At 43.2% G+C, this 27,102-nt stretch overlaps 1 protein-coding gene across 6 annotated transcripts in view; it reads left to right on the forward strand.

Moving 5' to 3' along the window:
• The window catches only part of RNF44 (ring finger protein 44), a 39,174-nt gene extending 12,465 nt beyond the window's left edge, over positions 1-26,709 (forward strand). For 4 of the 6 annotated variants that reach the window (XM_073651380.1, XM_073651383.1, XM_073651385.1 and 1 more), the window contains 10 exons: positions 9,976-10,152; positions 11,477-11,678; positions 11,827-11,991; positions 12,385-12,552; positions 16,336-16,497; positions 16,827-16,942; positions 17,077-17,164; positions 17,275-17,396; positions 19,543-19,642; positions 23,213-26,709. In XM_073651380.1, the coding sequence (XP_073507481.1) occupies positions 10,049-10,152; positions 11,477-11,678; positions 11,827-11,991; positions 12,385-12,552; positions 16,336-16,497; positions 16,827-16,942; positions 17,077-17,164; positions 17,275-17,396; positions 19,543-19,642; positions 23,213-23,275 (1,290 nt within the window). In that variant the 5' untranslated portion in view covers positions 9,976-10,048 and the 3' untranslated portion in view covers positions 23,276-26,709. Of the gene's footprint in view, positions 1-2,596; positions 2,808-2,899; positions 3,018-9,975; positions 10,153-11,476; positions 11,679-11,826; positions 11,992-12,384; positions 12,553-16,335; positions 16,498-16,826; positions 16,943-17,076; positions 17,165-17,274; positions 17,397-19,542; positions 19,643-23,212 lie in introns of those variants that run through there. The other 2 variants (XM_073651384.1, XM_073651386.1) reach the window with 2 other exon arrangements.
• Positions 26,710-27,102: the final 393 nt, after the last annotated feature.

Below are 27,102 nucleotides of genomic sequence, written 5' to 3' on the forward strand. Positions count from 1 at the left end.
AAACGATTCTATGTGCGGATGGTACCCAGGTCTGGAGAAGAGGAGACTCCTCCAGACCCGGGTACCATAGTACCTGTAAAAAAAAAAAAAAAATTAAAATAAAAAATATACATTATACTTACCTTCTGATGGCCCCCGATGTCCTTAGTGATCCGTCCTGGCTCCCCGGTGGCTCGCGATGGTCTAAAAGGACCTGCCATGATGTCATTTAGTCATGTGACGGGTCACGCGACCTCTGACGTCGACGGTCGCGTGACCTGTCACATGACGGGTCACGCGACCTCTGACGTCGACGGTCGCGTGACCTGTCACATGACTAGTCACGCGACCTCTGACTTCGACGGTCGCGTGACCTGTCACATGACTAGTCACGCGACCTCTGACGTCGACGGTCGCGTGACCTGTCACATGACTAAATGACGTCATGGAAGGTCCTTTTACACAACCGCGAGACACCGGGAAGACCGGGGGCCATCGGAAGGTGAGTATAATGTTTTTTTTATTTTTTACCATTTTTATTCATTTTTTTTATATATAACTAACTTCGTCACACTATATAAATCCATGCCGGTTGTATGGATTTATATAGTGTGACCAAGTTGTCAAGCACTTTCCAAGTGATGCTAAAATCGCTTGGAAATCGCATGTGAAAAAACGCTTCACATCCGCTTGTACCTGGCAGGAAAAACGCATGTACAATCCACATGCGTTTTTTTCTGCCAGGGGAGATGCAGAAACGCTCAGGAAAAAATCCGGAGCATTTCTGCATCGTGGGCACATAGCCCAATGGTGTGCTCTACCGTGTATCATTCTCAGATATATGCACAGACTGGGTCATAGACTATGATGGTGCGCTCTTCCGTGTATCATTCTCAGACGTATGAACAGACAGGGTCATAGACTATAATGATGTGCTCTTCCGTGTATCATTCTCAGATGAATGCACAGACGGGGCCATAGACTATAATGATGTGCTCTTCCGTGTATCATTTTCAGATGAATGCACAGACGGGGTCATGGACTATAATGGTGTGCTCTTCCATGTATCATTCTCAGATATATGCACAGACGGGGCCATAGACTATAATGGTGTGCTCTGCCATGTATCATATTCGGCCGTATACGCCTACTGGAGGTGGACAGTCAGACATAGTAGACTGTATCGGGGTCCTCGCCTCCAGTAGGCCTACACCCCCGAAAATGATTTCTATGGTTCCAATAGGCAAAGCTGGTGTGTTTTCCGCACTGATTAGAAACCAGTGGTGAAGCCCCTTGCTTTGTGCACTGTGGTGAAGCCCCTTGCTTTGTGCTCTGTGGTGAAGCCCCTTGCTTTGTGCACTGTGGTGAAGCCCCTTGCTTTGTGCACTGTGGTGAAGCCCCTTGCTTTGTGCACTGTGGTGAAGCCCCTTGCTTTGTGCACTGTGGTGAAGCCCCTTGCTTTGTGCACTGTGGTGAAGCCCCTTGCTTTGTGCACTGTGGTGAAGCCCCTTGCTTTGTGCGCTGTGGTGAAGCCCCTTGCTTTGTGCGCTGTGGTGAAGCCCCTTGCTTTGTGCGCTGTGGTGAAGCCCCTTGCTTTGTGCGCTGTGGTGAAGCCCCTTGCTTTGTGCGCTGTGGTGAAGCCCCTTGCTTTGTGCGCTGTGGTGAAGCCCCTTGCTTTGTGCGCTGTGGTGAAGCCCCTTGCTTTGTGCGCTGTGGTGAAGCCCCTTGCTTTGTGCGCTGTGGTGAAGCCCCTTGCTTTGTGCGCTGTGGTGAAGCCCCTTGCTTTGTGCGCTGTGGTGAAGCCCCTTGCTTTGTGCGCTGTGGTGAAGCCCCTTGCTTTGTGCGCTGTGGTGAAGCCCCTTGCTTTGTGCGCTGTGGTGAAGCCCCTTGCTTTGTGCGCTGTGGTGAAGCCCCTTGCTTTGTGCGCTGTGGTGAAGCCCCTTGCTTTGTGCGCTCTGGGGTTTTTCTACTGAAATCAATACCTTTTTTGTCACTTTTTTGTGGTGTTTGGGGCTCCAAAGTCCATGTAAAAAAACCTGTTTGTCCTGTAGCTTCCATGTCTGCGGTCATGGCGCGGGCTGAACTTACAATGTACGCCCTGGTGGACGGGCACTGGTTGTGATTTTTGTTTTTTTTTTCACAAGAATTGAACAAGGTTATAAAGAAATGTATGCACTTTAGTTGTTTTTGTAGTATGAACTAGGTTACATATTTCCAAAGAAATCCATTAAAGGGGATTTCTAAGCAGATGGTCTTTGATACCTCTGATGCCTTTAGTGCTGTGTATTCCGATGTAAGTGCCTTCCTGTACACGTTGCCATGATTGTCAGGACGTGTGGGCATCCATTGTGATCTCTGACAATACTGGACAGCCCATAGCAACCAGTCAGGTCCTGGCTCGTCTTCCTGAGGCAGCCATGAGAGGCGTGGCCTGTCTGGTTGCTACGGGCTACAGCGCTGGGAGAAGCACGACCTTATCCCCGTCCTATAGGAGCGCGCCTCTCCCGGTAGGTTAGGGTTGATACAAGCAGTGTTGTGGGCGTGTCTGGTGACGTGGAGGGCGGGGTTACGCCAGGACTTCGTCACTACTCTGCCTTTGGCAGGGGGAGGGGACTGACGTGTGGCCGAGCGCGGTCACGTCACGTACTCGCCCCCTGTGTTGTGAATAGAGGAGCAGGACGTTGTGTCTTAAAGGGACAGAGCCCCGGGTGCGTGCCGCTGGTTCTTGTGCAGCGCGTTCCTCCAGTATCCGGGGCTGGGTGGCCAGCGAGGAGCCGCCCGTGACCTCCCGTGAACCCGGCTTGCAGGGACAGACGCTGAGGCACCGGGTACGTTACCGACATCCAGCAGCGCTTTGTATGTGCATACTTGCAGCAGGGCAGGATGTTGTGAGCGCCCGGCTCCTCCCCCTGCCATGTAAATACTGGTCACCGGGGTCACGTGTGGAGCGCGGCTGCTCCCGGTGACCCGCCGGTGGGCGCACGTGTTGGCCGGTGTGCGCTTGTTATTGTTCCGCCTCCCTTTGTGTCTCGGGACGGGTGAGTGTGCCGCCGAGGCCTGGGCTGGAGCTCCCGGCTGCACGCTCCTTCTCCTTTGTTGTTTCCTGCGGAGCACATGGTGAGGCTGGAGCTGCTCTTAAAGCCACAGCTTCTCCCGCAGCCCGGACCATGCCATGTGGTCAGAGTACAGGGCTGGCACTGCAGATGGATGCCCCCCACAGACCCCATCTATGGGGCGCCTGGACCAGCTTGTCACAGTAATGCTACCAGTGGAGCATGTGCCCCCACCGCTTCCATTATTGCTTTATGCTGTCTTACATCTAGCAATATGGTTTCCCCCCAGTTCTCTACTTCATCTACACCCTGTGTAGGGCACTGGGATCTATATGAGGGGTGGCGTAATCATCTGGCGCATCTATCTATACGTCTGGTTGGTGGTCGTATGGTGCTGGGATCTACATGGGATTGGTAGCCAATAGGCGCTGGGATCCACACAGCAGGGTGGTAGTCTTTTGGCCCTAAGATCTATGGGGGGGTGTGGTGGTAGTCGTCTGGCACTATGATTATACGGGGTGGTGGTGGTAGTCGTCTGGCACCGTGCTCTACGGCACGGGGTGGTGGTCGTCTGGCACCGTGCTCTACGGCACGGGGTGGTGGTCGTCTGGCGCTGGGATTTATACGGGAAGGGGGTCTTCCACTGAGATCTATGCCGGGGGATGTGGTAGTCCGGCGCTGGGATTTATACGGGAAGGGGGTCTTCCACTGAGATCTATGCCGGGGGATGTGGTAGTCCGGCGCTGGGATTTATACGGGAAGGGGGTCTTCCACTGAGATCTATGCCGGGGGATGTGGTAGTCCGGCGCTGGGATTTATACGGGAAGGGGGTCTTCCACTGAGATCTATGCCGGGGGATGTGGTAGTCCGGCGCTGGGATTTATACCGTGTGATGTCATCCGGCGCTGAAGTTTATATGGGGGGTAGTCCTAACAGGTCTAATGGAATTAGTTAGTCTGATTCGTCACACTGATTTATTTAAAAATCATTTACCTCCCTTACATTTTTCTTTTCCCCGGCTATTATGCTTTTCTCATATTTGACATAGTTTCATGCATCACACATGTTCTTTTTTCCTCATCAAAATAAACAACTTGTTAGTGAGACCAAATAGACTGCATTATAATGGCATGTGCACGCGTTCAGTAAACGCTGGGGATTGGACGCAGCGCACTTGAGCTGCGTGCAATCGGCAGGGTCCAGATGTTACAGCATAGTGGATGGGCTTTCAAGAAACCCCATGCCCACTATGCATCTCCGTGCTCCTGCAGACATGGACATCCGTCGCGTCTTTACAGACCACAGCATGTCAATTTCTCTTGCGGAGTCGCTAGTCTCCGCAAGAGAAATTGACATCTGTGCAATGTATAGGATGTGGTGAATCCGGATGGTTCAATGAACATATGTGGATTCACCTGCGTGCAGCGCTTTGGACGCAGCATAAAGTATACTGCGTTCAAAGAGCTGCCAGAAAGGATCACATGCACATACCCTAAGGCAGTAGGACTCCGCAGGCACTATAGGGGTCTGTTAGATGACAGATCCTGGTTCTAAATGAAGCCACAATGCTGATCTGAAAAGAGCCTGACTTGCTGGGTAAGACTCGACGTGACTATAACAAGGTCAGTGGGTGCTGTGACCGAGATTGATGAAAATTCCAGTGTCTGCCATTTTCATTGGGAAAACATTTCTCCTTGCGGAGAGTGACATGTTGAGCATGTCAAGGTGAGGAGCCTTTAAAGGTCAGACGCCTTTCACTCAGCCAAACCATTTCTCCCATTTTGCACTGACGAGGGGCAGTATCCCGAAACAGTGTCTGCAAATAGAGATTTTGGTTTTGGCTATTATCCTAAATCATTTGACAAGGCTCCTTGAAGAGTTGATATTGACTTTTAGGTTTGCTACTTCCTATAGGTGGCACTAGAGTTCTAGTCCTCTTCTTCTCTGAAGAGACAATTTGCATTGGGAAAATATCACTGCCCGAACTTTGACATAGAGGTTTCCATAGTATTCTGGTCGCTTAATTCATTAGACTGAGATTAGTGGTAGTGTACAAGAAAAGTTGTTGTTGTTTCAGGTATAGTGTAGTAATGAATCTTGGTTATGGGGTCTAGTAGGGTAGTAAATGGCACTATTGAGGAACTGTAAACCTAGAAATGAATGAACAGCAATATAGTGGCCCTCACAGTTCCATTTTCGGACAATGTTGGACTGAAGCCATACCTCTCCACCGAGGGGCAGGAGATGGCGATCTTTTGTCCTGCTGAAATCTGGGCACAGCGTGGAGGCTTCTGCATCCAGTTGTCTAAGGCCTCCTTCACATGTCCATGTTTCTAGTATGTGTCGTATCCGTTTTTTTCACAGACTGCACACATACCAATTATAACCTATGGTGTGATGGGAGGATAAGCTGAGCAAGAAGTCTCTTGAATTTGTACTATTATCCATTATTATAATTGCCATAACTTGCTATAGTGGGAAAACTCTCAATTGAGAGTGAACTTTTTTTTGTTCTCTGCTGAGTTAACCACTTCGCACCAGAGCCTGTTTTTGCCTTCGTGACCGGGCCAATTTTTTCAATTCTGACCACTGCCAGTTTATGAAGTAATTACCCTGGAACGCTTCAACGTATTCCCCTGATTCTGAGATTGTTTTTTCGTGACATATTGTACTTCATGATAGTGGTAAAATTTCTTCGATATCACTTGCGTTTATTTGTGAAAAAATCGGAAATTTGGCGAAAATTTTGAAAATTTTGCAATTTTCAAACTTTGAATTTTCATGCCCTTAAATCAGAGAGATATGTCACACAAAATAGTTAATAAATAACATTTCCCACATGTCTACTTTACATCAGCACAATTTTGGAACCCAAATTTTTTTTTGTTAGGGAGCTATAAGGGTTAAAAGTTGACCAGCGATTTCTCATTTTTCCAACAAAATTTACAAAAACATTTTTTTAGGGACCACATCATATTTGAAGTCACTTTGAGGGGTCTTTATGACAGAAAATACCCAAAAGTGACACCATTCTAAAAACTGCACCCCTCAAGGTGCTCAAAACCACATTCAAGAACTTTATTAACCCTTCAGGTGCTTCACAGGAATTTTTGGAATGTGGAAGAAAAAAATTAACATTTAACTTTTTTTCACAAAAATGTTACTTTAGACCCAATTTTTTTATTTTCACAGGGGTAACATGAAAAAATGGACCCCAAATTTTTTTGTGCAATTTCTCTTGAACGTGCTGATACCCCATATGTGAGGGAAAACCACTGTTTGGGCGCACGGCAGGGTTCGGAAGGGAAGGAGCGCCATTAGACTTTTTGAATGTAAAATTTGTCTGAATAATTAGCGGACGCCATGTTGCGTTTGGAGAGCTCCTGATGTGCCTTAACAGTGGAAACCCCCCCACAAGTGCCACCATTTTGGAAACTATACCCCTTAGGGAACTTATCTAGATGTGTGGTGAGCACCTTGCACCCCCAGCTGCTTCACAGAAGTTTATAATATTGAGCCGTAAAAATAAAATTTTCACATTTTTCCCATAAAAAATGTTTTTCATTCCCTAATTTTGCATTATCATAAGGGTAACAGGATAAATTGCACCATGAAATTTGTTGTACAATTTCTCCTGAGTACGCCGATACCCCATATGTGGGGGAAAACCACTGCTTTGGTGTACGGCAGGGTTCGGAAGAGAAAGAAGCGCTATGTTGGCTGGGATAGGCAGCAGACACCATGTCACATTTGAAGAGTCGCTGACATGCCAAAACAGCAGAAACCCCCACAAGTGACCCCATTTTGTAAACTACACCTCTCAAGGAATTCATCTAGGGAAGTAGTGAGCATTTTTTAATTTATACCATTGGGCAGTGAAAAAAGCATAATTATATTTTTACCACAAAAAAATGTTTTACCCTCAGATTTTACATTTTCACACAGGGCAATGGGTAAAAATGGTGCCAAAATGTGTCACACAATTTCTTCTAAAAGTGTCAATACCCCATATGTGGCTGTATCGTACCACTTAGCCATACGGTGAGATTTGAGGGGGAAGGAGCGCTATTTGACAATTGGAGAACAAATTATTGTAGAATAGGCATTTGGATTTGGGAGCACAAAATTTTCTGAATTTCTTTTGGGGGGCAAGGACCATTTTGCTTTTCCAGAGCCTTTCTGCTACCAGTAACTTGGAAGTCCCTTATATTTTTAACAGATGATGGATCTGAGTGGGGACTAGATTTTTTTGAGGACTGAGTTGAAGCTTTTATTGGGAACATTTTACGTAACATTTATCCGGCGCTCTAGGCTGAGCACTTACATCGGGGTTTCCATCTAATTTTCCAAGTGATGTAATTCAGATGAAACCCCTGCAGTATCCATTCACTGTAATGAGGCAGCAGAGTTACTCTGGACTCCGTCTGGCCTCTGTTTAGTGGTGTCCTTATTTTCAGAAGTGCACAAAACTGTGGCCAACCGCACTTTTATGCACGCCTAAAACAAATGACACCGTGGGATCCCAGGCTAGACTGCATCCACAGTGGCCTATATCTGCCTCATTACAGGGAATCTTCCATCATGGGTTCTGGCTGAATCACGTATTTCAGAGATTTACACGGAAACTCTGGTGTAAGTGCTCAGCGCAGAGCACAGGATAAATGTGAGCAGAGCCTTACTGCGATCTTTGGGAGACATAATAAACAAATCAGTAGCAGGTGAATAATATTTGTTTTATTTATTTTTTATGCCGTTCCTAGTGTGATATAACTGATTAGATTACTTTATTCTTCGGGTCGGTGCGATTACAGAGATACCAGATTTATATCGGGTTTTTATAACTGACAGCTGTCACACACTAAAATACGCTTTTTTTGCATCACCATATTTTGAGAGCTATAATTTTTCCATATTTCGGCCGATAGAGTCATGTGACGGCTTGTTTTTTGCGGGACGAGTTGAAATTTTTATTGGAACCATTTTTGGGCACGTGACATTTTTTGATCGCCTTCTATTCCGTTTTTTGGGAGGTAAAGTTAACAAAAACAAACACTTCAGGAATTGTTTTTTGAGTTTTTTTTTATGCCGTTCTGCGTGTGGTAAAAGTGATCAGGCAGCGTTATTCTTCGGGTCAGTACGTTTACAGCGATACTACACTTACTGTATTTTTTTTATGTTTTGGCGCTTTTACACAATAAAACAATTTTATAGAAAAAAAATATATATTTTTTTGCATTGCTTTATTCTGAGCGCTATAACTTTTTTATTTTTTGGCTGATGGAGCTGTATGGCGGCTTTTTTTGCGGAACAAGATGACGTTTTCAGTGGTACCATTTTTATTTCTATTCTGCTTTTTGATCACATTTTTTTCCACTTTTTGTTTGGCGATATGATGAAAAAGCATATTTTTTTGCTCTGTTTTTTATTTATTTTTATTACGGTGTGCACAGAAGGAGTTAATTAGTGTGCCAGTTTTATAGCTCGGGTTGTTTCGGACGCGGCGATACCAAATATGTGTACTTTTTTTGGTTTTGTAATAATTTACGGATTTATTGGTTTAATATTTTATTTATTTTTATTTATTTTGTGATTTTTTTTTTTTTTAATAGTTTAAAAACTTTTTATTTACTTTTTTTTACATTTTTACTTAGTCCCTGTATGGGACATTAATTTTTATTTTTCTGATCACTGATCTCATGTAATGTAATACACATATATTACATTATATGAGATCTTCACTGACTGTTTCAGTCAGAGTCTCCTGTCTGACTTCAGCTACATACAAGCTGAAGCCAGACAGGAAGGACACCATATATGGCAGAGCTGGAGGCGGTCATGTGACCTCCAGCTGCCATAGCAACCCCAGGTCCTCAAACGAAACGGAGGTCTTCGGAGGTAAGTAAGACGACCCCCTCTCTTCCTGCTGTCTCCTATATGCCGCGATCACTATAGATCACAGCATATAGAAGACAGCAAAGGGTTAACATCACTGGGACCTGATCTAATCAGGTCCCGATGATGTACCCTGTCAGAGCTAACGCTCTGCACCGGAATCGCAGTGCTTGCAGGACCCTGGGGGTCCTGAGCACTGCGAGACCACCCACCGTTTTTAAACTTCGGCACTGCACAGAGCCCGGCAAGCGCTGACGTTTATCTACAGTGGGCGGTCGGGAACCGGTTAATGGAAACCTGTTTTGTTGAAAATAATCCTATTCAGTGATTTACAGTCTCTACCAAAACTGTATATCATTCTGCACAGCTTCTTCTCCATACCGTGCCGTCCACAGGTCCGACTTCATGCACAAAATGACAGGTACTCTTTAAAGGGTTCCCTAGGACTATAACATTGGATAGGCTATCTGTATTAGAATTTTGAGGGCTTGCCCCCTTGGAACCGCACTAATCCATCCACACAATGAAAGGCCAACAGTGTCTCAACTGGACCAGCCCCGAGTCCTGAATTATTTCTTGTCATCCTTAGCTGATGCAAGGGGATATTGTGGCCGCCCACTGATTCTCTCCACCATAATAGCTGAATGCTGTGGGTTTCCATAGCTGGATCTATACTGATCAGTGAAGGGGTTGTCCAGCTTGGACGAACCCTTTGAACTTCCCTCACATTACTCTTGCTAAGCAGGAATACACGTAGGGCTGTTCTTACTTTTCAATTGTACGTAAACTGTTTGCCTAAATTCTAAAATGTTTCAGAAAGACTTCTGCTGTTTCCCTAGGGAATAACTTCTCATGACCTGACTACAGCGGGCATTCATTGCTTGGTAATTTCTACAAGCCGTGCCATCATGGCTTCCACAGAGAAACTAGATTTGTGGATTAAGAGTGCATTTTCTAACGGATGACTCTACTGATCACTGACGACGCTCCCTGTCAGGCTGTTATTGGGTTATAAGATTGTGCTCATAATTTTATTTTTATTTTTTTGCAGAAGGAAAAACTGCAGTGAGAGTTACCTTTGTTGGAAAAACCCTGCTTGCCACTTTGCCTTCCAGACATCACAAATGCGACCATGGGAGCTGGCAGTGAATAGGTGGCCTCCTTCAGCCCCCATAAACCAGCGGAGGTTCTTTGGACCCTGCAGCACCCCAGCACACCTCAGGCGAAGGTAGGAGCTGCGGGGCTCTGGAAAAGGTATCACCATCTAACACCGCCCGCATCATAGGCTTTCTCCCTTTGTCCGTTCCTTTTGGCTTCTGTAGCAAATGATATAACACTTACAGCCATTTACACTTATTTGTAGTACCTTCATGAGCTGTAGACTCAACTTATTTTTTGGTGTGATCCAACAATGTATAGTCAGTCATACACCTGAAGTGCAGTGCTCCGTCAAGGTTTAAAATTGTTTTAGGCGGATACCCTCTACAAGAGGGAGTATGGTTCAAGACTGCCTACATACTTTAGGATCAGATGTGTTTTGGGATAGTGATGAGAATAGGATAACTTAGAATCCAATGCAAAGTATTTCCTGGTGAATATCACTTAACAGAAAGCTACTATCAAAGTCTTTTATGGCAGATTGGGGCTCATACGGCAGCACCTTCAAGTTCTCACAAATCATAGTCATCTGAAGTTTTGCCGTCTTGAATAGTATGCTCTCATTGTGGGATACTTAGTTACAGCTCATAACGAGATCAGCATAAACCTAAAATGGGACTTTATGAACATTATGGCCCTGATTCATCAAGAACGGCAATTTTCTCACCGGTCTTGTTAAGAGGTCATGTTTGAGTCAGACACTACTGATTCTTGAAGAGGTCAGGGGCTGGAGGAAGACTTCTGGCATGGTGCCTGGAGGTGCACGCCACTCATCAGATGATCCAGATTCGTGAGGAGGCATGCACCATGCCAGAAATCTTACTCTAGCCCCTGACTGGAGTAAGATTTCTGGCGTAGAGAATGCCAGTGGTTGGTCTGTTGCTGACATAAGCACAATGAACAAGAATTTATGGTCAATCTTAACCAAATGTGCAGAAAACTATGGTCGGTGGAAGCCAGAGATGCAAATAACTATTGTCAGTGTAGGCCCTGGGGTGCAGGCACACGCGGTCGGTGTAGCCCTGGGGTGCAGGCACACGCGGTCGGTGTAGCCCTGGGGTGCAGGCACACGCGGTCGGTGTAGCCCTGGGGTGCAGGCACACGCGGTCGGTGTAGCCCTGGGGTGCAGGCACACGCGGTCGGTGTAGGCACATGCGATTGGTGTAGCCCTGACTCGGTGTTAGTTTTACCAGTTCTGATGGTTTTCACTTCTTTCAGAAAGATGTGACAATTTTTTTTTTCAGTAAATATAGAAAAGTTACCAAATTTAGCCAAATTGCTTTCTTCGGTTTATTTTTTTTTATCTTATTCATTCAGATACTTTTGTTTTCATGGGAGTTTTTCCATGCTGTTACTGGCATTTTACATTTTATTTTTGTTTGTTTTATTTGTAGCCCTCCAACGAGGCGTCAGTGGGGCAGGAGGGACAGACCTCAGCAGGGTATCCTCATTCAGGATGATAATTCTTTCCGGGCTGCTTTCTTTCCTGTAGATGAACACAGAGTTTTTGCCCTCACCAGCACTCCTCCACGAATGCTCCACCCCGCTGCACACTCCACTCAGCAAACCCCATTCATGGTTGACCTTCATGAGCAGGTAATTGTTTCTGTTCTATATAATCTGTATGTGGTGGCAGGGTGATATAGATGTAGTAAATGCAACCTACAGTGAAATATACCTCAGTGTTTATAGTCAGTGCTCGTTTCTTTAGAAATAATTTTTTACTGTTTCCTTTTTTCACAAGGTACACCAGGGACCTGTCCCTCTGTCATATACTGTTACAACCGTAACCCAAGGCTTCCCTTTGCACGCTGGGCAGCACATCCCAGGGTGCAGCACCCAGCAGTTGCCAGCATGTTCTGTCATGTTCAGCGGCCAACACTACCCCCTCTGCTGCCTTCCTCCTCCGGTAAGTGGTATTGGTAAAATAAACTTTTGTTTTGACTGTAAGGCATATACGAGGCTGGTCTGGACACTGCAATCCATACTTAGACCTTGAACGTCTGATGTGTGAAACCTTCCTTCTTCTGCCTCTTTTGGAACAAAATAGCCTATGGTCTCAAGTGCTGGCACATGGAGTGTTAAGTAGCTTCGTCTACTCCCATATACTGTATAAATGCTTAAACAAGCAAATGACAGTAAGGTGCCTAGCACCCAGGTGGAGGCATGCACTCCAGTTTATCCTTGGCCGCCAGATCTCTTTACATAACCTGCAGAAACGACTGCTTATTTGTTGTAGTATTTATTTTATTCTCCTTTTATAATTGTAAGCATAGTAGACCTTATCTCTTTTTCTTTCAAGCTCATCCCTGGGTGCACCGTGCAGCAGCTTCCTGTCTCGTACCAGCCATTTCCTCCTCTTCTTTCCAGCGATCATTACATCTTGCATCCTCATCCACCGCTGCCACACCACCAGCCACCTCATATGGCCTCTCTTACCCCATTTGTTACAGTGCAACCACAGAGAATGGTAAGTGCCAATATAAAAATGTGGCCCATATGTTTTTTTTTATACTCGTCCTGCTTATTGGGGGTCCTGTGGTTTAGTGCATCTGGTAAACAGAAAAATCTTGCATAGGAAAAAATTTCCTACAACTGTTCATTCCGAGCCCTGTATACAGCGTGTTTCTTTTCATGTTCCTGCATGTGACTTTTATCTGGAGTATTTTTGTAAAGTAAGTAAAACCTCTTGAGTGTTCTCCTTCAAATAATTTTCTCCCATCTATTCAGATGGTTAGTACAGCTTTTTTATTTAGCCATTCTTTGACTCCTTCTGACAAAATTGGAGGTGTAAATTGTACATAATTAATTAGGTTTATAAAGTAACTATCTGATCAGTAAGAAAAAAAACAGATGAAAATAACATAACTATTAAAGGCCCCCTTCACTTGTCACTGACTCTGTTTTCACACGCACCAGAGACGTTTCCATACGTGTCTAACCTATGGAGCTGTGCACGTGTCTGTTTTCACACTATCAGTGTGACCTACACCTAGACATGTCTGCTTTTTTCCGGCAGCACAGATGACAAGGGCCAATACAAGTCAATGAGTCCGTGCAGATACTTACAGCACACGGATGTCATCCATGTGGCGTCGGTGTGACACATAGCAGAATAGAAATTACTGTTTAAAGATGTGCAAAGATAATAGATATCCGATAGGTATATAATTTGTGCCTTGCATGTGTAGCTTACTGTTCATCTTTTAACCTAATAAATAAATGGGGGGAAAAAACTGCGTGTGGTCCCCACCCCTATTTTTGGTAACTAGCAAAGGTTAAGCTGACAGCTGAGAAATAATATTATAAGGCTGTGAAGGTCCCTGGCTATTGGGCCCTTTCCAGCCTAAAAATACCAGCCCGCAGCCACTCCAGAAGTGACACATCACATGAGATGCTTCAATTCTGGCGCTTCACTTTGGCTGTTCCCGATGCTCTGGTGCATTGGCAATCGGGGTAATGGGGCTTGGAGTTGATGCCGGTTTTGAAGTGTCCAAAAACACAGCTGAAATCAAGCTCTGGCTCTAGTAATGGAGAGGTGTCTGTCAGACACCCCCATTACTAACACCGTAATAAAAAGGAATCACACACAAACAATTACTTTATTGAAATAAACACTCCCCAACACTTTCTTTTGTTCCCCGGGTCACTGCGTAACCCAGCGATTGTGAAGAGCGGTAACATTACTAATGTCACCACTTTTCAGAGTTGCCGGGTCTTGCGCAGTACTGCGTGACCTGGAAGTGGTTGTTGGCAAAGCCTATGGTTTTGTACGGTGGATTTGATGGACTTCACTGGATTCAATTTGACTACATCAGACCACCGTGGGAGTTTTGTTTTTTTATAAAGTGGTGAACCAGGAAAAGTGTTTACCCCGATTGCCAACGCTCCCGGTCATCAGGAAGAGCTACGACAAAGCGCCAGAATTGGCTTATATCATGTGATGCAAGGCACAAATTATACAGGTGCATCTCACTAAATTGGAATATCATCAAAAAGTTCATTTATTTCAGTTCTTCAATAAAAAAAAGTGAAACTCATATATTATATAGTCATTACAAACAGAGTGATCTATTTCAAGTGTTTATTTCTGTTAATGTTGATGACTATGGCATACAGCCAATGAAAACACATTATCTCAGTAACTAGAATAATTAACAAAAAACACCTGCAAAGGCTTCCGAAACGTTTAAAAAGGTCCCTTAGTCTGTTTCAGTAGGCTCCACAATCATGGGGAAGACTGCTGACTTGACAGATGTCCAGAATGCAGTCATTGAAACACTCCACAAGGTCCCAGAGTTCCAATTTTCATTGGAAATCAAGGTCCCAGAGTCTGGAGGAAGAGTGGAGAGGCACACAATCAAAGTTGCTGGTGTAGGGCCACTGTGTTTTATGAAGACCTAAGTCAGCGTAGCCGTCTACCAGGAAATTTTAGAGCACTTCATGCTTTCCTCTGCCGACAAGCTTTATGGAGATGGAAATGTCATTCTCCAGCCGGACTTGGCACCTGTGCACACTGCCAAAAGTACCAATACCTGGTTTAAAAGCAACAGTATCACTGTGCTTGATTGGCCAGCAAACTCACCTGACCTTAATCCCATAGAGAATCTATGGGGTATTGTCAAGAGAAAGATGAGACACCAGACCCAACAATGCAGACGAGCTGAAGGCTGCTATCAAAGCAACCTGGGCTTCCATAACACCTCGGCAGTGCCACAGGCTGATCGCCTCCATGCCACGCCGCATTGATGCAGTAATTGATGCAAAAGGAGCCCGACCAAGTATTGAGTGCATTTACTGAACATACATTTCAGTAGGACAACATTTCAGATTTTAAAAACATTTTTGAAGCTGGTGTTTATAAAGTATTCTAATTTACAGAGATAATGACTTTTGTGTTTTCATTGGCTGTAAGCCATAATCATCAACATTAACAGAAATAAACACTTGAAATAGATCACTCTGTTTGTAATGACTCTGTATAATATGAGTTTCACTTTTTGTATTGAAGAACTGAAATAAATGTACTTTTTGATATTCTAATTTTGTGAGATGCACCTGTATATGTGACGGATATCCATCTATATCTTTGCACAACTTTAATGCACAAAAATCTGTAATTTCTATTATGCATTTTGTTCCGGTATGTATCACACGGATGGAACACACGAACGGCCCACAGAAGACCACACAATAGTAAAAACGGTCATTCTCATGCATATGTTTTTTAACCCCTTCACCTCCGGTTGAGTTTTTGTTTTTTCCTCCCCCTTCTTCCAAGAGCCATAACTTTTTTTTTTTACTTTTTTTTCCAGCCATATAGTCGTATGAGGGCTTGTTTGCGGAACGAGTTGTACTTAAGTGGTGAAAAAAAATTCAGAAATTTGTCAAAAATTTTTAGTTTTGTACCCTGAGCTGACTTTTTTTTTTTTTTTACGGATACCATTTTGGGGTAGATGTTTTGACCGCCTTTTATTGCAATGTTTCGGCGACCACAAAACATAATTTCTGCTATGTATAGCAGAAATCACAATCGGAGCGTGACAGCCTCATAGAAATGGGAGCATTGTGGTCCGAGACTGGGCCAAAAACCATGGACATTTTCCTTGAGTCCGAAGTCTGTCCTATAAAGACACATTTATATTCAGGTGTATGAGTAACCAATTATACCAAACACGTGGTGGTGATCTTTTTCATATGTTGGTTGAAATGTAGTCATTAATAACAAGATAGTTATACTACAGCAGCAAGGTTGCAAAGATTTCAAATAGAGATGTGCGAGCCTGAATTTAAAGTTCGGGGTTCGAGTGACAGAGAGCGATCAATCTGGAAGGAAACGTGCATGAGATTTCAGAGTAGTTCAGACCTTCAGGTTGGGGAACCACTGAATTTATTTGAGGCCTGCCTGAAGTGGCCGAGTGCTGTACTCTGCTGTCTCCACCTGTCCTATAGAGTGCCAGCACTAATGATTGCTTGACCCTATGTTCAGACTCGGGGCACAGTGATCAGACATACCTCACTATGCCACCACTGCTATGGTTTCCTTTGTTTTACCTTTGTAAACTTGTGCACATTTCCTCTCAGTGAGAGAGTTCTAAGTTCATAAACTACAATTGGAGAAATTGGTTAGTGAAGAGTGTCTGCAAAGGGGCTGTTTCAGTACTAATTCCACCCCTTCAGTGTGATACCAGCAACTAAATATGTCTGGATCTATTCTTTATTGACCTGCATTTTTATTTTAAACATTTTACAGCCACTGCAAAGGATAGACAATGAGCTGGATCTTCGAGGGGAACAACATCACATGGGCAACTTCCCATTCCACCACTCTCACCCTGTGCCTGCATTGCCCCATTCAGTGCCCATGCATTACCTCTCCCATGATGCTCTGCACCAGGAGCTGTCCTTTCCAGTGGTAAGTTTGCCACATGTATCCCAGGAGTCCCCTGAACTTTTGGGTTGTGTTCTGCCTACCTTTTAAAGTAATTTGAGATCTCCATTCCCCCTGTATGATATATAAGCTAGGCTTGTGCTTCTTTCTGTGGTGTGTCCATATTGCAGGTCTTTAATGAGGGCTTTATGCGTCTCATTTATACTGTTTATTAGATTTAGACCAACTCGTATAGTGAGCTAAAACTAATGGTTAGTGTTTGTAAGGTGCCATCCTATGCTTAAGGTAGACTTGTTACTGCTAGTTTTAATATTCTACCTGATTGTGTGTTTTCTCTCCTGTATTACTTGCAGCCATACGCTCATCTGATGCCACGGCGACTAAATACCCAACGGTATCGCCTGCAGCACCCACTGCCGCCTCCTGCACTCCCTCCTTCATATTATCCTAGTTTTCTGCCCTACTTCCTGTAAGTATTCTTACTACATATTTGAGTGGGTCGCTTGCATTTGCCATGTCTTGTAGCCGCAGGATGGCATGGGGTAACCTATAGCTGCACTTATTGCCATCAGTTTCCTGGGTTCAAACGTCTTCTTCTTGCAGCTCCATGCTCCCTGTATCCCCCACTTCTGTGGGCCCATCAATCAGCTTGGATTTGGATGTGGATGACGTGGAAATGGAGAACTATGAGGTCAGTTTTGTCTGACACTAGACTAGATTTTATCATGTAGCGCTTACTTTTTCTGCCTGTAATGTTGAACAATCAATGTTTGTCTATATTCCTCCTTTTTTTTTTCGTAGGCACTGCTTAATTTAGCTGAGCGCCTAGGAGAAGCAAAGCCACGTGGACTCACCAAAGCCAACATAGAGCAGCTTCCCTCTTATCGCTTCAACCTTGAAAGCCACCAATCGGAGCAAACCTTGTGAGTAACAGTGCGTCATTTGTGTCACTAAAGATTGTCACCGCTTTTAGGAATACTATCATGCAGTAATAACTATAAAACACATGGCAACCATATTGATAATAGCCAAATGAGAGGGTAAGTTGTAATTTGGATGGCATAACATACAGCAGTAGATCTGATCTAGCGAAAGGTACATTGTAACATAAAATGTTCACTAATGCTTCAGGTTACAGGTTTTACTTTTAAAATTTAGGATTTGTCTGGTGTAGAAAAAGTTTTGGTTTGTTTTTTTTTGTTTTGTTAATAGAGCTGGGTCATTTATTAAACCATTCACTGGAGTGCACAGCTGCTACTAAGAGTGTTTTCCACTCTGGAGGAATGCATTACACGGACAGCTCATTGATTTTAATAGGCACTGCAGTAATGCTTTATTTTCCTGCAGATTACAGCTGATCTTAGACCATGTTCTAGGACCATTGTAACAATATAGTATCGTCCACCCCCTTTCTACACAGATCTGCTTGATTTCTATAAATTCCTCCTGGGGATATTCAGAAATATAGACCTATGGCACATCCATTAGATGTGACCAATTCAATAAAAAATCGGATTGCACTCTTGACTAATGTTGGTCAATGATTGTGTTAATCTACGATTTTTTTTTTCTCAGATTGGACTGAGAAAAAAAACGCAGCATTCTGTGAGTGGCCACATATATGAGATGAGATTCACCAATGCAAGTCAATTGGTGCAAGAAAATTGCATGGCGTGTGCTGTGGGGTTTTTTTGTTTTGTTTTTAACGCATCCATCTCATGGGAAACCTGACATTTCATCAGCCGAGTACAGTAAATTCACAGCGTGAACCATCAGAATAGATATAGATAGAATAAAAGAAAAAAAATGCTGTGGGGTCCCTCATCATATTCTTAACCAGCTGAGGGAAAGCTGACAGCTGGGGGCTGATGTTTATAGTCTGGGAAGGGGATAAAACAAACGGAGCTTCCCAGGCTATTAATGTAATCTCACAATTGTCTGTACAGCCTTTATTGGTTATTAACAAGGGGTGACCAACCCCCACCCCCCAAAAAAAAATGGTGTGTGGTTCCCCTTAGTATTAATAACCAGCAAAGGCTAAACAGACAGCTGCCTGCTTATTTTAATAGCCTAAGAAGGGGCCATAGATATTGGGCCCCCTCCCAGACTGATAACATCAGCCCTCAGCCGCCCCAGAAATGGTGCATCCATTAGATGTGCCAATTCTGACTCTTGGGCTCGGATCTTCCCACTTGCTTTATAGTTGTGTCTTTATTTCATTTTCACTACGGGGTTAGTAATGGGGGTGTCTTATTGACGCCTCTCCATTACTAACCCCTGGGTTTGATGTCAGCTGATATTACAAAGCTGACATCAACCCCAATAATTTTACCCCACTTGCCACCGCACCAGAGCAAGTAAGAAGAGCCAGGGCTAAGCGCCAGATTTGGCGCATCTAATGAACGCGCCATTTCTGGAGCGGCTGAAGGCTGATGTTATCAGTCTGGGAGGGGGCCCATATCTATGGCCCCTTCCTAGGCTGTTAGTATCAGCCTGCAGCTGTCTGTTTAGCCTTTGCTGGTTATTATAAATAAGGGGGGCCCCACACCCTTTTTTTGGGGGGAGGGGAGGGTGTCACCCCTTAATAACCAGTAAAGGCTACACAGACAGCTGTGAGTTGATCTTAATTGCCTGGGAAGCTCCATGTTTATCACCCCCTTCCTAGACTATAAACATCAGTCCACAGCTGTTCGCTTTCCCTCAGCTGGTTAAGAGAAGGGGACCCACGCCATTTTTTTTCTTAATCTTTCATTATTGTCTAAATACATGTACAGCAAGCTACACATGCACTGCAATGATGATATATCTCACTGATCTATTTCTATCTATGTATCTTTTTAAGATTATTTGATTACTTAGTTATTCTCTAGGTCATTTTAAAGAAAGCTTTCTATGGAAAAGCTAATGTTAAAAACACATTACATACGCATGTCATTCTGATGCTGCTTAAGAAAAATTGCATGACACTCTTCATACGTTTCAGGAACAACATTGGACCGATTTTTATTTATGCTGATGTGTGAGCCCTAATCATGTATGAGATATAAAGCTTTGGTTTTTTACTTTCAGGTGTGTGGTGTGTTTTAGTGACTTTGAAAGTCGGCAGCTCCTCAGAGTGTTACCTTGTAACCATGAGTTCCACGCAAAATGTGTTGATAAGTGGCTCAAGGTATGTTCCACAGCATGTAAGATGGAAAAAGGGGTCTGTCTTGTGGCAGTAAAGATGGTGTTAAAACTTACTAAAAAATATATGGACAAGACCAGCACTCCCATAGTATTCACTTAATGTGACGATATACATATGCCGTGGCCAATATGCATCAGTACACTACAGTCAATGAATACATTCCACTTCTGCTACATGTGAAAAATGCACCGCACAATTAAAAATATGAGCAATGTCAGCACTCTTATGTTATTAACCTAATGTAAAGGCACACAAGCGTTGGCCAAAATTCAGACATGTATACATACACTATGCGTCAGCACACTGCATTCATTGAGTACATAAATTCCACTATTGCTAAACATGTGAAAAACTTGAAGTATTTAGGTAACTCTTTTATATAAAAAGAAATGCATCCTGATCCATCAATCTGTCCCAGACAGGTTGTATTTAGAGCTAAGCCAGATCCTACCTGAGTCATTACCATTTGGGGTCTGAGCCATTAGGTCACCTTGTTGCTAGTAATGGTTTATACATTTTTGTGTTTTGGGGTTTTTTTTGCAAAAAGTAGTTACTAATTCATGTTCTTAATGTGTGTAGCAATAGTGGAATTCATGTAATCGACTACAACTCGCTAGTTTAATCTTTTTATTGGAAACATGTCCTGATCATGACTAATTTCCACCGTACATTTTAGATGAAAATTGGCTGACAAAAGACCATTCATTAATGGCCTCAAACACCTGACAGGCTGCATCGACCTTTATTGGTATTTTTCTTGTTAGCTGATGCAACCAGAAAATATCCATCATGCCGACTGATGTTATAAACAATTATGGACTTTCAAAACTGTCAATCGTTTCACCAAACCAACCGACGATCACTCTTAACAGTCTCGATCACTTGTTCAAGTTTTATCTGTGTATCAGGGGTGGGGAACCTTCTGCCAAAGGGGATTTGTTTATACGATCCTTCGGGGGCCATGCAAATCACGCGCTGACAGTGGCCCTGGTGTAAGGACATAACATTACATTGAAGAAGCAAGAAGAAATTAAAGGGCTGGTGACGGTCAAATTACCACTGGCAACCCAAGCACTGCGGTCCCTGGGAATTTGCCCGGAGGCCAGATAAAAGGTCATTGAGGTCTGTAAATGGCCCGCGGGCCTGAGGTTCCTCATCCCTGGTGTATAGGCTCCCTAACACTTGTTCACATCTGATTTATAAAGAATCTGTATAGTGTAACACGATCCCTACATATACAGAGTGTCAATGAGAAAAGTGTCCTGTTAAGTGTCCATTTAACAGATTGATAGTGGACAAATCGTAGCCTGCCGTGCAAACCTACATCCTGTTGTAAATCAAGGTTCAAACTAATTGTTTCTGTGCCAACGTGGTGGACATCCTATTTTCAAATGAAACGAGACAGGACATCTCAACAAGATGCAAACTTGTAGTGAACAGGGCCTCACACAACTGCCCAGCTTGTTAATTGTACCTACTTCAATTTTACATAATTATCAGCTTGTCATGGGTGGAAACATGAAATTACTTATTTTACAACATCTATAATTGTAAGCAAGAAAAACCTTGTTATACATTTGATTGTTTTGTAGAGAACCTCTTGCTAATGATGATTATCTTGTTAAAGGGAACCTGCTCACTAACATATGCTGCTTGTAGTCCAGACAGCATGCATCAGACACTGGTCTTTAATCAAGATAACCATTAAAGTATAGGTACATACACAATAAAATTACCTGTAAAAGCCAAAATGTAACCAATCCACATACCAGATACATGTAGGACACGACTCGACACTAGTGTCCCAGGACGTGATTTGGCAAAAACTGACTGGTTAGCTGATACATTTGCAACCATCAGTGACCTAAACGTGAGATTGAAACCATCTCACCCAATGCTGACTTCCATCTTGCAAAGAGACATCCATTCCCACGAGTGGAGCTTGATAATTATTTATTGAGCCATGTTAATGCTGCAGTGGCCCTTCTCACCCCACAACGAATCAAGTTATGTGACATTAGTGTCGAGTCGTGTCCTACGTGTATGTGGATTGGTTAAATTTTGGCTCTTACCTGCATTTTACAGGTAATTTTATTGTGTGTGTACATGGTTATGTTTTGATACTCATAATGTGCTGATCTACGTGATCTATTAGTGAGGTGTTTTGGAGACTTCTGGGGTTTAGGAAGTGGTTGGGTGTCTAACAAATGCTGCATGTGATTCTGGCCATATTTATAAATTGACAGGTTCCCTTTAATTTGGATGTTACATTTTGATATATTGTGGGATGCAACTCTAGGACCATTTGAGGTAACCGTATATTAAGGGCATTTTCCTCTTTCAGAAAATCCCTTTTAAGCCACAGTTTAACTCACCTACCCTAAGTCCACTGCAGAGTCTCAACCACTTGCCCGGACTTTGTTACAATTCTACAATGCTGACGTGACGTCAACAGCAATGCAGACCTTCTCTGAGTTCAGCGGTTCGTGGCGTATACTCGGGCAGAGCCACTGAACTCACTCACTGGCTGCATTGCTGTCACTGGGACGTCGGCGATGTAGACACTGGGAGCAACAACATAAACTCAGTGGAGTAACCGGAGGCAGTGAGTGAAGCAGTTTTTAAAAAAGAAAAACTGCAACTTTAGAGAGGGATTAACTGGAAGTGGAATGCCCCTTTAAGAATAAGTTAAAGGGGTATTCCCATCTCCAAGATCATATCCCAATATGTAGTAGGTGTAATAATAATGTTGGCAAATGCCTCCAGTTAGAAATGTACTATTTCTACTGATTTGCTGTGTTGCCTAACAAATGTGCAGGACATTGGAGTAGCTGGGGTATCCATGATCGTGACCACTAATAGCTAACTGTCACTTTATGAGTGGTCTTAACCATAGATACCGAAGCTACTGCAATGCCCTGCACATAGGGTAAGTGACATAGCAAATCAGAAGAAATATACTACATTTGTAATCAGATATTTGCTAATATTATTATTACACCTACTACATATTGGGATAGGATTTAGGATAATACCCCTTTATAAGTATAAATAAAGCCGGTGGACTGTTTTGGCTTGATGGTAAATCACAATTTTTCATTAAGTATTTTTGTTTCATGTGTTCAACTCACCCAGGATTCCTTTTTACCCAATCAAGATCAAAGACAGAATGAAAACTTGCATCAATTAATTTTGAGTAGCTGATGGAGGGGGGAAGGGGGACAAAATTGTCTTATGAGCTGTGTGATCTGTTGACATTTGTGTTATGACTTCGCTTTATGATGAACGCCATGATGCAGTGGTGGATCTGTTGTACACCTGACTGACCACAGTAATAAATATTGGGGGTTCTGTGTTTTGATAATGAAAAGATCACTGAAGGCATGGATTAATTGACATGTGCTGGAAGCTATGATGGCAATTCCACCAGCTCCAAGCATTATACCATTTACATAGCTTCCAAACTTGTGATTAATGGATTGCTTACTTCAGAAGTAAATATGCTGAACCTATATTGAGTTCATTGCAGTAATGATTGTTTTTCTCTTTCAGTCCAACCGCACATGTCCCATTTGCCGGGCTGATGCCTCTGAAGTTCACAGAGATGGGGATTGAGGACAGCAATTTTCCCTCTTGCCTCCTGCCGGTGCACAAACCCAGAGGGATCAATACAAAATAAACCAGCCTCCTTGCCTGACTCGGATGCTTCAGCTTCCCCCTCCACCTGCACTAGTCCTTACGGCTAGGACACAGCAGCTATGAATCTGGAGGTGGTGTCGAGTCACACATTCCACTGTCTCCATCCTAGTACCTCTCCACCCCAATACTTTCCAACAGTGCCCCTTCCTCATGTATTTCAGTTGTGGGCATTGGGAGGGATTTGAGGTGTGTGTGAGATGAATTGGGTTGTAAATGAGAGAAACTTTCTCTCTTTTCCTTTCCTCTGACAGTAGCTGAGGCTAACAGGAAAAGACTGGGCCATTGTGGCCAGTGCTAGCCCCCAAAAGGGGACCTTGAGGCATTACCAGGGGCTCCCTGTTCGCAAAAATTTACTTCTGTCCCTTAGTTGAGGGAAGTGTCACAGCTGCTTATTTAAATATGTTTGCACTGATGCCCTAGCGGGCAGTTTTATTTTCTTTTATTACATTGGACCAGATTTATGCTCCACCTATATCATTTGCTGCCATCAGACGCATCTGCGTTCAGAGGTTAATGTGTATTTGGCATTAATCTCTGGATTTCTATTTCATTATCTTGCCTTTAATCATTTCTCTAACGTTCCTCCACCTTCTCTCTGTCCGGCCATCCAATTCAGTCCATCTGAAAGCAATGTGCTGGAAGGCACAGTCCTAATAAGACCTTTAGCATCAGATTTGATTTTCTTCTCTCCACCCAGTGATAACTCATGGCTTTTGCGCCCTGGAGGTATACAGGAGACCATTATATGTTTATCACCAGCTTTTTCCTTTCATACCAGCCTGATGGCCATGTGCCACTTTCCATGTATTTGAAGCTTCAGTTGCTGGAATTTCTCGATTCTTTCTTAACCTGTTGAGCATATGTGTTGCGTGGACCAGTCCGGAGGTGTAGGGCTCCTTTTTGCCCATGTTCTCCTCCATGTTTCTTCTGGTAGTAGAAGCCCTGGTAATGCCTCCTCAGTGTATTTTGTTAGGCAGCAGGTCACACAATTGCAGGCTGGTGTGTGATTACAGGGTACACTCTGTTGCACGCCAAGCTGTGTTTTAGTGAGCGTGTTGCACTTGGCGCCCGCATTTGCCCCCACCCCAGTCTCTATGTTGACAGTAGTGCAGGGGCACATGGGCGAGCGGCTGCCGTATTTACTGATTTGTATTTGTTTTCGTTCAAGTTTGCATGATAGAACAGCAATGAATTCAACACAAGAGCCAGCCAACCATTTCTGATCTGTGTGCGCGTCTAAACGGTCAGGCAGAAAGAATCTGTCTTAATGTTTCACAATATGCATGTCTGAGCAGCTTGGAATATGGTATCTGCTAACCCTTGGCCGTCTGTGAAGTGACGTGAAGGGGGGTGGGGGGCTGGGACAAGCATTATATAGGGTTATGTATCATGCTGAGCTGATTCCTGCTGTGCACTTGTTCGCAAGCAGAAGGCACCTGAACTGTTTTTTGGGATTTGAATGTCTCGTTGCCTGCAAAGGTCACACTCGGGCAGGGATTGTGCGATGGGGTGTTCCTAGACCAAAAGTTAATTAGTTTATAATACTGGCCCTCTAGTATATTACAGCGTAATAACGTGTGGAAATATATTACTATGTTAATGGCTAATTCTACATACAACTGGTTTCATTATGTTAGTGTAATCCACATCACGGCTAGAAAGAGAGCAACTCATGCAAATCACCACTGCTGTAACCTGTAGTAAATTGGGGTTGTAATTCTAGACATATAGTTTCACAGGCTGTCGAATCAATAACTTCTAAAACAATGTTCTATGATCTGTCTGTGGAGTGGTGACTTTGCAGTCTTCTTTATTTTTGGGGCTAGTAACCAGTGTTTTTTGGATTTTTGTTTAGACAGTACTACAATTATTTTTTCTTTATTTTTCACTTTCTTTTGCCCTTCTTTCTGTGCATAGTAACTTAACCCCCTTCGGCCACTGTTTTGGCTGTAGATGTCTTCCTCTCCACTGACCACTTCACTGTTCTCACTGTTGACAATTCTGGAAATAGACTGCAGCTGGATACATATAAATAAATAATCTATATATTTATTTATTATAGTATTTCAATGGTTAGTGTGTTTCCAATCCATTGTGCTTGTCCTTTCATAGGTCACTACTAAATGTGGTTCATATATTTCCTGGTCTACTACATGGGACTATGGGTGGTGGACACTTCTTGCCTTACATAACGGCAGCACATCAGGTTTCAAGCCATATGCTGGCAGTGAGAACAGTGGAAAATTCAACTGTTCATATGCTGGAGCATGATTGTATCTGCTATTTTCTTTCCACCCTCACAATAGATTAAAAAAAAAAAAAAACAAAGTTTTGTAAACTGCCACATTGGGGCTAGTGGAAGAAGGTAGTAGTGATTATAGCAGAGAAACTGGACTGAGAACTTTACAGCACACGTTACCAAAGGTCTTACTGTATATAATAACACTTCAGACTTCTCAGCAGACTCACCCCAGACAATAGCAGTATCTGCTGCCTATCTCTCAGAAACCCCTTGCCTGGTGATGTTCTCTGTCAAACCAGATGAGGCGCTCTCCAGTAGAAAAGGATTTGTCTCTTCATCCACCCTCTGCTCCACTGTATTACATACTTACGGTTCTTCCACTAATCTCAGTAGGAACCCCACAACTATAGTACAAGTGCTGTGAAGCTTAGAAAAGCACTTAGCACTTCATTATCAGTCTGCTTAAGTAATACCCATTGATTTAGGATGTCCGTGATTGCTGCATAGATGCCACTTTTTTAATCTCTATATATGTTCTTTTAAACACCCCTATGGTGGGATATAGTGGATTGTTTACTGTATCATCCTAACCTCCTGGACCCCATACTCACACTGGGCTTGATTGATCTCAATTTTTCCCTCCCACTAACATTCCTGCCCCCCAGAGATGTGGCTTCCCTTACTCAGGGTCCCGGAGGTGTCTTCTGTGTTAGATTTGTATATCTATATGTGTGTGTATACATATAGATATATCTCTATATATAAACTTTTTATTTTTGGCTTTTGGTACTTGCACATTTACTGGTTACCTCATTTCCCATGTATGTATTTGAAAAAAATGCTAATATATAGAAATGGTTCTTGAAGCTATCAAAGTGTGTTTCTTTTCCTCCGTTCCATTGGAATAATATTGGTTTGTAGCATTTAACATTACCTAGTAATATTGTATTATATATATATGTGTATACTGATTGAAATTTTTAACAGATTTGTACTTTTTTTAAAAGGAAAGTTGCTAGTTTTGCTTGACCTGGTAGTGCAATCATTTATTTTTTTTAATGTTGTGGCTGAATTGAGAGGGTTCACTAATAAATGTACAAGGACAATACTTGAGTCTCTTGGTCCATTTTTTAAGTGCATGTTTTTCTATACATACTAATGCCCCAAAGAAAATGCCTTTATATTCCCATATGTGGAAAAGAAAACGGCTCAACTGAAATCACTGGATGGACATCAATCTCCCTATTTCTTATGAACCCATGCCGATCAAAGTCATTTGGAGGGGTGTTTTAAATGATTGGCCCTGCTGTGAAGCACTAAGTGCCTGTACTTGGTTTGAACAGTAATTTTGTGCTGACAGTGACAGTCCTATGAGGCTTTAAAGGGACTAAGTAAAAATGAATGCGTGAAAAATATATTAGAACAAAAAATATTCCACCAATAAATATGCATATTTATGTAAAAACAAACTAATAAAGTACACATTTGGTAATGTCATATC

This window comes from Phyllobates terribilis, unplaced genomic scaffold (genome assembly GCF_046119375.1).
Source record: "Phyllobates terribilis strain yellow unplaced genomic scaffold, ASM4611937v1 Scaffold_11__3_contigs__length_659146591, whole genome shotgun sequence".
Classification (NCBI taxonomy): Eukaryota; Metazoa; Chordata; class Amphibia; order Anura; family Dendrobatidae; genus Phyllobates; species Phyllobates terribilis.